This window comes from Diplotaxodon limnothrissa, linkage group LG15 (genome assembly GCF_057381915.1).
Source record: "Diplotaxodon limnothrissa isolate DT_005_m linkage group LG15, D_limnothrissa_male_GT1.1, whole genome shotgun sequence".
Taxonomy (NCBI): Eukaryota; Metazoa; Chordata; class Actinopteri; order Cichliformes; family Cichlidae; genus Diplotaxodon; species Diplotaxodon limnothrissa.
In genome coordinates, this window is record NC_140610.1 from 1,630,276 (window position 1) to 1,640,604 (window position 10,329).

Consider the following 10,329-nt stretch of genomic DNA (forward strand, 5'->3'; position numbering starts at 1 on the left):
TCGTTACCTGTATGAATGGCACCTGTTTGAACTCATCATCTGTATAAAAGACACCTGTCCACAGCCTCAAACAGTCAGACTCCAAACTCCGCCTTGGCCAAGACCAAAGAGCTTTCGAAGGACACCAGGAAAAGTATTGTAGACCTGCACCAGACTGGGAAGAGTGAATCTACAATAGGCAAGCAGCTTTGGTGTGAAAAAATCAACTGTGGGAGCAATCATCAGAAAATGGAAGACATACAAGACCACTGATAATCTCCCTCGATCTGGGGCTCCACGCAAGATCTCATCCCGTGGGGTCAAAATGATCATGAGAACGGTGAGCAAAGATCCCAGAACCACACGGGGGGACCTGGTGAATGACCTGCAGAGAGCTGGGACCAAAGTAACAAAGGTCACCATCAGTAACACACTACAACGGCAGGGAATCAAATCCCGCAGTGCCAGACGTGTTCCGCTGCTGAAGCCAGTGCATGTCCAGGCCCGTCTGAAGTTTGCCAGAGAGCACATGGATGATACAGCAGAGGATTGGGAGAATGTCATGTGGTCAGATGAAACCAAAGTAGAACTTTTTGGTATAAACTCAACTCGTCGTGTTTGGAGGACGAAGAATACTGAGTTGCATCCCAAGAACACCATACCTACTGTGAAGCATGGGGGTGGAAACATCATGCTATGGGGCTGTTTTTCTGCCAAGGGGACAGGACGACTGATCCGTGTTAAGGACAGAATGAATGGGGCCATGTATCGTGAGATTTTGAGCCCAAACCTCCTTCCATCAGTGAGAACTTTGAAGATGAAACGAGGCTGGGTCTTCCAACATGACAATGATCCAAAACACACCGCCCGGGCAACAAAGGAGTGGCTCCGTAAGAAGCATTTGAAAGTCCTGGAGTGGCCTAGCCAGTCTCCAGACCTCAACCCCATAGAAAATCTGTGGCGGGAGTTGAAAGTCCGTGTTGCTCGGCGACAGCCCCAAAACATCACTGCTCTCGAGAAGATCTGCATGGAGGAATGGGCCAAAATACCAGCTACTGTGTGTGCAAACCTGGTAAAGACCTATAGTAAACGTTTGACCTCTGTTATTGCCAACAAAGGTTATGTTACAAAGTATTGAGTTGTATTTTTGTTATTGACCAAATACTTATTTTCCACCCTGATTTACGAATAAATTCTTTACAAATCCTACCATGTGGATTCATGGATTTTTTTTCACATTCTGTCTCTCACAGTTGAAGTGTACCTCTGGTGCAAATTACTGACCTCTGTCATCATTTTAGGTGGGGGAACTTGCACAATCGGTGGCTGACTAAATACTTTTTTGCCCCACTGTATGTGTAATGAGAGTGTGAGTAATGTGAATGTCTAAGTTGTGGGATAAAATTGAGGCAGAGGCAGCCAGAAGGGGACAGGGGGGGGGGGGGTAGCCTCCTCTGCCACCCTGGTGACATACCCCTACTCCAAGGCCCTGCATGTGTGGGTGGTTGTGGTGGAGCAGGAAGAGGGGGGCAGCTGGAGATGGGGAGGGAAGGAAGGGAGGGGCAAGTGACCCCTCCCTGGGGCCAGCTCCCCCGCTGACCCCAGTAGGCACCCCCATACTCCGCGACCCGCCAGGGAAAGGGGGCCCAGGCCCATCCGGACCAGGGCCCAGTGCAGCAGCGCCGCCCGGCCCCACAGAGCCCGGGACAGTCCACCCGACCCCACCGCAGAGAAAACTGCACCCACCCCACCATCCACTCATCTTCCAGACTACATGAGACAATAGACGCCCAGGCTGAGATCCCGATTTTTAAATAAAACGATCGCATCAACCCTGGAAAGAAACCCCAGTAGATGCATAAAAACTAGTTAAATTAAAACTAGTGGTTTGATGAAATGAAACGCTTGTGAACATGCTGACATTACCCATTCAGAAGAAACTCCCATTTGTGGCGTTTTTAAAATAAAATGCTGGCATCACTGCAAGCTGAGATATTGTCAGAATCACAAAATTAGTGTGACTAAAACACCAACACTTTTGACTAGATGTAAATGAAAAGCAGCCCCTCTTTGTTAAGGTGCACTGTGAACCAAAACAGCTTCCACTCCGCCTGCAAAACAAAGAATTGCTTTTAAGAAGACATATGTCTGCATAACTGAATGTTGAGACACACCTAAGTGATAAAAATAGTTTAATTAAAAAACCCTATGGTTTGATTAAATTAAAACCCAGTTAAAAACACATAAACTCATATAACCCCTCTGACGCCCTGTGTGTTTCCACACCTGAACGCGCACACGCACGAAACCGGTTTGGTTGGCCGCCATCTTGGACTAATGCCCCCTTATTACTACTGACCTCAGCCCATAACCCTCCTGCAGACACACCTGTAGAGGAGAGTATAAAGACCTGCGACTCAACTGTGTCAGACATGCTGTGTGATGTCAGGTCTGTGGACGGATCAACACAGTTACTTTACTGGGTGGGACGTGTTTAACCACAAAGCTTAAACAAACCAAAACTAAACTATTTCTATGATTAAAAAGTGGAATCAGTGGAGGGCACAAAGAACACGTCATGTTGTACCCACGAGGAAACAGCTACAATATTTAGATGAAATGCAAATAACAACATTCACAATATTTACATCATCTTCATTGTGAAAGACAACACCAGGGTGTCCCAGAAAACGGATCAATTTTTTGATTATAAAGAATTAAACGCTTGTTGAACAAAGTTATTATAGTTTTGTATTTCTGTGATAAATATTTTTTAGCTTAATTTTTAATTGTTTCTGTCTTAGTTTTGGATTTTTGGAAATGAATGTTTCCTGTGAGACTCGACCTGTTTCTGGAATGTAGTAATTTTGCAAGATAAAAGACATTGCTGCAGGAAATATTAGAGGTAAATTCCAGTGCTATCAAACTTGACAAACACTTTGTCAAATCTCTCTAAAAAGATTTGTAATTTTCTGTTTTTCTTTCTTTGACTGATTAATACATCACAGGAACCTTGGCTTCCTCTGCTCGTACCTTTACCCTGAGCCAGGTGAGCTATGAAGAAATATGTGTGTTTACTTTAATGAATCATTCACCCATGAGATCTTCTGAACGACATCCTTATACGTGAAAACAGAAACCACAGCGAGTTCTTACATGCAAACAGACCCCTGGACATGGAGTGACCACCACTACATACAGGATTTCATAAACCACAGACTTGCAGTCGGGTTCACGCTGTGCTTGTGGGAGTGGTGGGAGAACGCGTCAGAGGGAGGTTTCAGCGTGTTGGGGCAAGATACACCGCCTCTCTTTTGCCTTTACTTCAACATGAGTGTTTAAGGAAACCGTGGAGTGCCTCTGATTGCTGACATTTTGACTTATTCTCACTTTTATCTTCATAATGGATCATGTGCCAAGAGTCTAAACGAGAATGCAGGACAGCTGGGATTCACAGACAAACTCAGCGAGCGAGCTCAATGATAAATACACATCTCAAGGTACAGTCTCATCCTGGTGGGTTTTACTTAAATAACTGTGTATACAGGCCACCTTTGAAAAGAATACAAAAAGGACCATCATTGCTCTCCTGCTTCCTTGACTGCATTCTTAGGGAATTTTCCAGGTAGGTATTCTTGGCTTCGTGTCATTCGATTGCCCAATCATTTAGTGTTTTAGTATCAAATTTTTAATTATTATAAAAATGTTCCTTCTCCAGCACTGTTCAGTTGGGTTTCATGTAAACTGTCTATCTATAAAATAGAGTATGGACATTTAATTACTAAATACCTCAATATTCTGCATTCTTCTTAGATTAACACTGACACAACTTTAAAAACCAGCTGCGTCATATCCTACCAATCTCTATCCCGCTCTGATGTGCCGTGACATAGACACAGGTCACTTGTTGTTCTGCAGTTAAAAGCACCAGGGCATTGGACGTGGATCTTTTGCGTCCTTGTGCTTGCAGGGTGGGGCCTCGTGGATCAGAATAATTCTGGTGCCTCCTGTGGATACTGATTGGGATCATGTTTGGGAGGCTAGGTCAGTGCCTGGGGCTATTATTCTTTCTTCTGTGGCCAGTGGGGCACAGTGTCTCGCTCCTGCCAGAGTGCTGTGGGTGTGCACAGGTTACTTAGTCCACTGCAATGTTTAGGGTGGCTAGTGAGCGCTAAAAGCTAATCGATTTACTAATATTTGTCACAATAACAACCATACGAATAAAACACCAACGATTTCCCATTACACTGCGTTCCATTAACGTTATGCTGATCACTGCTGATGCCATTTTCATGTTTTATTTAAATATTGGTGTACCAAGGCCCTGTTTTCTCTTCCTCAGATGAACGAAAAGCAGTGCAGAAGAGAACCTTCACCAGGTGGATGAATGTGTTTCTGCAGAGAGTAAGGCACAAATCAGTTCATCAGATCACTCTGAAAAAAATGTGCTTATCAATGAGGGTCATGCTTTTCCCCCCCAGCGGGACCCTCCTATTGAAGTGCACGACCTGTTCACAGACATTCAGGATGGCAAAATACTCATGGGCCTGCTGGAGGAGCTGTCTGGGTGCAGACTAGTAAGAATCATGCTGTTCAAGAAAGATTTAGCCAAAGCCTGTTTAAATTTGGCCACTGCAAGCGTAGCAGGAGTCCTGGAAGCAGAGACTCACCAGGAGACGCTGGAGCACAGTTCCTGTGAAAAAGAGTTTGCTGTCATGGCCAGAGACAGGAAATGTTTTAATTACTGCTGATGTCATTTCCTTTGTTTGTTTAATTAGTCTCAAGCCTAACGCTTAGTCGAAGCCAAGCCAGCAGTGTCTCCCAGTTTACTGTCTTCATGCTGAGCTGTTGGTTGTAACGTCATTGTTCAGGGTTGCTATATAAATGGGACCAGTCTTCTTAACAGCAATAAAATCAACCAGCTCATTTCCCTGAACAGTGATGATGTTTTTTCTCGTCTAACTTTGTTAGCTTTATAGGTTTAGGTCTTCCTCTCATCGCATCTTCAGACTGAACAACATTTCCAAGGCCTTGGTCTTTCTGGATGACAGACATGTGAGTGTTTCCTTGTAGATTCAGTGACATTGCTCTGACATGTATGAATGACATGATTTCAAATCAGGAATAACAAGATTGTGATCGATGTTTCCTTGTTATCTGCCAGGTAAAGCTGCTTGGCATTGATGCTTCTGGAATTGCTGATGGTAAACCATCTGTTGTTCTTCACCTTGTTTGGAGCATCATCTTGCACTTTCAGGTTGGATTTATCATCTATGAGTCAAATGTCTTAATGTATTATCTTACTTCTTGCCCAGCCATTTATCACCGACTCACACCTCTGTGTTACTCCTACACAGGTAAAGGAGGTGATGGGAGGCCTCCAGAAGCATTTGTCTTCCAGCCTTTCCGCCTTGTCAATGAGCAGTTATCCATCCTCTAATGACCTCTCACCCCAGCCAAGTGACCCTGGCACATACTCTTGCAGCACTCTGCCAAGTAAAGGCAGGAAGGCTGGCAGGGAAGCAAAGTATCATGGGAAAGCAATCAAGGTGCTCCTGCAATGGGTCCAAAGATGCACATCAAAGTGAGCATAAAAAGATCAAAACACTTACAAAGTCATGTAATTAACACTGAGCCCAAACATATTCCCACTCAAACAATGAAACAAAATGTCAGCAGGTTACTTTATCCTCTGAGCTCTAATAGGTGGTAAACGTAAACCCTACATCAGCCCAAAATTAGCTTTCTTGTTAGAAATCAGAATAGTTTTAGATTGAGCTGGAATGATGGCTCACACTTGTCATTTAATTAAATGGCATTTTAAACTTTTTGCAGGTACGGGGTGGACGTGAAGGACTTTGGGAAGAGCTGGAGGAGCGGCTTGGCATTTCTTGCTTTGGTTAAGTCCATAAACCCAGTCATGGTTGACCTGAGGGAAAGCTTTCATCGAGATCCAGTGGAAAACATCCGGCAGGCTTTCATGATAGCCCATCACAGCTTGGCTGTACCGCCACTGCTGGAGCCTGAAGGTAAAAGATTTCTCATATTAGGTGAAAAAATCACCACGTTGATTATGTGCCCAGAGTGATGAGAGATTTCCTTTCAGTTTACAGCAAACTGTAAACATGAGAACAAGTCTTCTATAAATGCATATATGAAATTCAAGCCCAGGGGGCTGACAAGACAAATGGAAATGATTGAATGTTTCTCTGAGGTGAGCGTATAGTGGACGGAGAAAAGGCACAAGCTGGTGCGCAAAAATCAACAGGATACAGGAAGCTGTCAGACAGCACAGGACAGCCCCCACAGCTCCCACAGCCCCCACAGCTCCCACTGTCACGCCCCCATTCTTGCAGCAAGAAGATGACGTACACAGTGTTACGCTTATGAATGAAGGGCCCTGCTTATACAACAGCATGGCCCTGAGTCAGGACTGTTATTGAACCAGTTTACTTACAGAACCAACCACGGACCTATTTATTTATTTGAAGAGTTCAGAAAAACGTCCTGACTCAGGAACATGAAAAATGTATAAAATGAGAGTCATGTGGACTCATATTGTCTCTAGAGAAAGCCACAAATATCACATTTTAAACCTCTTGCAATATTTAGTTAACATAAATTTCAAATAAACCCAGACCTGACTCAACCAACCATCCCCTAAACCAGGAACCTTCACCTCCACAGGGCCACACGATATGCAAGTTATTATTTTGAGGGCCCACGTGGTACATATACAGCATGTTTCCAAGCAGTAAAGGGTATATGTGGTTCAGTCCCTGGCTGCCACTGTCTGCATGCCAAGCATCCTTGGGCAACATACTCACCGCTGGCTGCTCTCTGATGCATCCATCACAGTGTGAATGTTAGTGAGCACTTAAAAGCATAGAAGGCAGTGCTTGTGTGATTGTGTGAATGTGGCTACAGGAGAGTAGAAACGCACCAATCAGCCCATTTATATGTTCTTACAAGCCCCTAGCTTTGTTTTACACACACACGCGCGCACGCACACACGCACACACACACACGCTTATGTTTTTAAGTGTTTTATGATTTTTTTAATCGTTCCCTGCAGATGTGACGTGCACTTCACCAGACGAGCAGTCCATCATCACCTACGTCTCCATGTTCCCAAAGTGTCACTCAGGCATAGATGAGGTTAGTGCTGCACAAGTTCACCTTCACTACAGTCTCACTACAGCGAGGTAGATATAAAAAAATAAATAAATAAATGCATTTATATCACTCAGTTATTCTTGAAACTGCCACCGGCCGCCCGTCATCTTAGCTCAGAGACTCAGAACAGGTGAAGCAGAGCGTCGCTGTTTCATAAGATAAGATAAGATAAGATAAGATAACCTTTATTAGTCCCACACGTGGGAAATTTGTTTTGTCACAGCAGGAAGTGGACAGTGCAAAAGTTATGAGGCAAAAATTAGAATACAATAAGAATAAATACAGTACACAGCTGTACAGAATAGAATAAAATAATATACTATATACAGTAGAATAAAATAAAATAAATATACAATAAGATAAAAATAGAATACAAATACCAATACTATATACAACTGAGTAAAAATACAACGATGACAGAAAGGATTATTGCACTTAGTATTATTGCATATGTATGGATGTGTGTGCTTGATCAGTTAAAGTCTTTATTATGGAGTCTAACGTAGCAAAGTCCTACTGTGCTCCTGAAAGTCTGAATCTAAAGGTGTCTTTGTTTAGAAAATGTAGTTTAGTAATAGTTTTTTAAAAAAAATAAGTGACATCATTGTACAAATGAGTAAAATAGTTTTTGAGGGGATTTTTACGTAAAAACATTGATTTTCAGAACAATTACAGACTTCTGTGTAACGTCTGTTGTTACAGTAACAGATGGATAAACATATCTGTTCATAAATGACGTACTGAGAAGGATTAACGAGATATAAATGACAAAATAAGCACTTACTAATACCTTCATAGTGTGACATTATTACATGCTAGCAGTATATCTTTGGTTCTGCTATCACTGACATGCTTATATTACAGGCTCCCACACCAGATATTGACGTTCCCGAGATTCCCAGTTTTGGATCACTTGAGTCAGTCAGCTTTGAAGAGACTGACGCTGATGTTCCAGAAGTCCAGGTGTTGCTGAAAGGCTTGGAGAAGAGCAGCGAGCAGCTTCTGTGGAAGCGTTGGTCTCGGAGATCTTCAGGAAGTCCCCGCTCTCCGTCCTTTCACACAAATGGAACAGCTACCTCCGACCAGCCTGCTGGGACTGCTTCAGACTCACATTACAAAAAAAGGAAAGGCAGTGCACGAAGCACTTTACAGCCACCCAGTCCTCTGGATGCTGGCATAGTCAGCCAGGAGGTCCAGCTGTGGTTGGACAGTGGACTGGATCAAGGCTACGACAAGCGACGAGCACAAAGCTGCTATTCTTTAAGCTCCGAGGAAGGAATCTACAGCTTACCATCGCTGGATTCAGATGAGGAGGATGCATATAGCTACATCCTAGAGCTGAATAAAGATGTGTTTCAACCATATAATCAGCTGAAAAGACAAGTACCAAAGGTCAAAGAGGAAACAGCAGAGGAAATGAAAGAAGAATCCAAATATCAGGAAGGCTCCTTTTTACAAAAGGCTGATTTTGAGCTTGAATCAGCCCAGTCAGCGGTGCACAGGAAGTTTGATTTTGACAAAAATGAAAGAAATCTCAGCAAAATGACACACGGTGGAGCAGCGCTTGACTTTAAGCCAGAGGGTGAAAGTAGAAGCACAGAGGAGCATGAAGAGCAGCGGGCTAATAGAGGACAGAGCAATGATGATGGTGATTATTGTGAGGAAGAAAGGGGGAAAAAGATGGAAAATGCAAAAATGTTCAAGAATGGGGTCGACAAAACAGAGGACAATGCAGCGGAAGCAACTGTTGAAGTGGCCCGTTGGCAGGAAGACACCGAGGACGGAAGAGATGCAGAGCTTTCCAAAAAACGTGGACAGGTGGGAGGGCAGGATGTAGGGAATGAAAGCCAAGATGCTGCTGTGATGAAAGAAGATGGGAAGAGCCAGAAAAGCACAAATTCAGAAAGTTTTAAGGGTGAAGTAAATGGAAAAATAATAACTGATGAGGCTGCCTGTGAAGTCAGAAGTGACACAGAAGAAGAAAGTGGCAGGAAGTGTAAAGAAGAAAAAGTGAGAGACACTGATGAAGTTAAATCAGCAGCTGGAGAGGAGATGACGACAACAACGACAGAGCACGATGGGGAGGAGAGTCCCAGAACACGCCCACTCGGAGGTGTCTGGCCTCCTGCCTGCAGGTCAACCCCTCGGTCACCCAGGTAACCATTTATCAGCAGAAACATAATTCACCACATTTGCCAAGACTTCCAGTTTACTGTGACTCAGTAATAACACTGGTAACAGAGACAAGTTCGTTAAATGTCTGGAACAACGCGACTTCCACACAGATGATGAGCATCGTTTCCTTTTACAGCTGCTGTTCACTTGCTGTGTCTCTTGTATTGCAGCATAAAGCGAGTAAATACTGTCGCATTACTGTCAAAGGGTCTTTGTGCAAACAGCAGCCTGGTTTGGAAAGCGCTCAGTCACAGTGTGATCATGGCCCAGAGGAGTATTTCTATAGAGGCTGTTTTTCAGTTCAATAGTGCCACCTACTGATGAAGGGGGGGGCTCCCTCTTCATGTCTAAAGCACTTACCTGGCTAAACAGTATCGTCACACTGAGAAGTTTGAGTTATTAGTGTTTTTATATATGAAATATGAAACATGCTTCACTTTCGAGCGTGTTTTAGGATTTCTATTAAGTCACAGGGCTGCTTAAAGTTAACTTAAAGTCTGATGAGCCAGTCCCAGGATGCTATTTATTGTAATCTAGCCGTAGAAAACAAGGTAAAGAGTTAACATGGATATGATATCGTTAAAGCTTCTGTTTGGATAAACACTATAAAAAGATATCTGCATTTGAATGTAGTTTTTGCTACTCCCGATTTCGATGTGCTTGCTTCAGTGTGTGCAGAACCTTCACCTCACACTCCTTCGTTTGTCTCCAGCAGTGACAAAGGATCCCTTCTTCAGCCTTCAGCAGCCTCTTGTGGAGTGACCCTGTCAGAGCTGGAAATGCTCTTGGTCTGGTGGGTCCTGCTGTACTGCTGCCTCATCCTCAGTCAGATGAACCTCTGAGTCACTGCAGCACAAGCTTCTTATTCCGACATGCTCATGAGCCCAGTTGCCACTAATGAGGCAAACAGGGACACATAAGGCTGGACCGACTCTTCATCTGTGACACAGTTTCCTAAAGACGCCATTTAAGCAGATCCACAGAATAATCTGATAAGAC

The 10,329-nt window shown here is 43.7% G+C and overlaps 1 protein-coding gene across 1 annotated transcript; it reads left to right on the forward strand.

Annotated features, from left to right (window-relative positions):
• The first annotated feature begins 3,389 nt into the window (after positions 1-3,389).
• clmnb (calmin b) lies at positions 3,390-10,187 on the forward strand. The gene is made up of 10 exons (XM_085373182.1): positions 3,390-3,479; positions 4,322-4,383; positions 4,461-4,556; positions 4,951-5,034; positions 5,144-5,236; positions 5,337-5,563; positions 5,815-6,008; positions 7,055-7,137; positions 8,020-9,311; positions 10,043-10,187. Exons 1-10 carry the CDS (start codon positions 3,413-3,415, stop codon positions 10,170-10,172), a joined length of 2,328 nt encoding a protein of 775 aa, XP_085229308.1. The 5' UTR covers positions 3,390-3,412; the 3' UTR covers positions 10,173-10,187.
• The last annotated feature ends 142 nt before the right edge of the window (positions 10,188-10,329 follow it).

Coding starts and splice junctions, on each gene's coding strand:
- clmnb (XM_085373182.1), top strand. CDS start 3,413: ATGCAGGACAGCTGGGATTCACAGACAAACTCAGCGAGCGAGCTCAAT. Junction 3,480..4,321: donor TGATAAATACACATCTCAAG/GTACAGTCTCAT, acceptor TCTCTTCCTCAG/ATGAACGAAAAGCAGTGCAG. Junction 6,009..7,054: donor GCCACTGCTGGAGCCTGAAG/GTAAAAGATTTC, acceptor CGTTCCCTGCAG/ATGTGACGTGCACTTCACCA.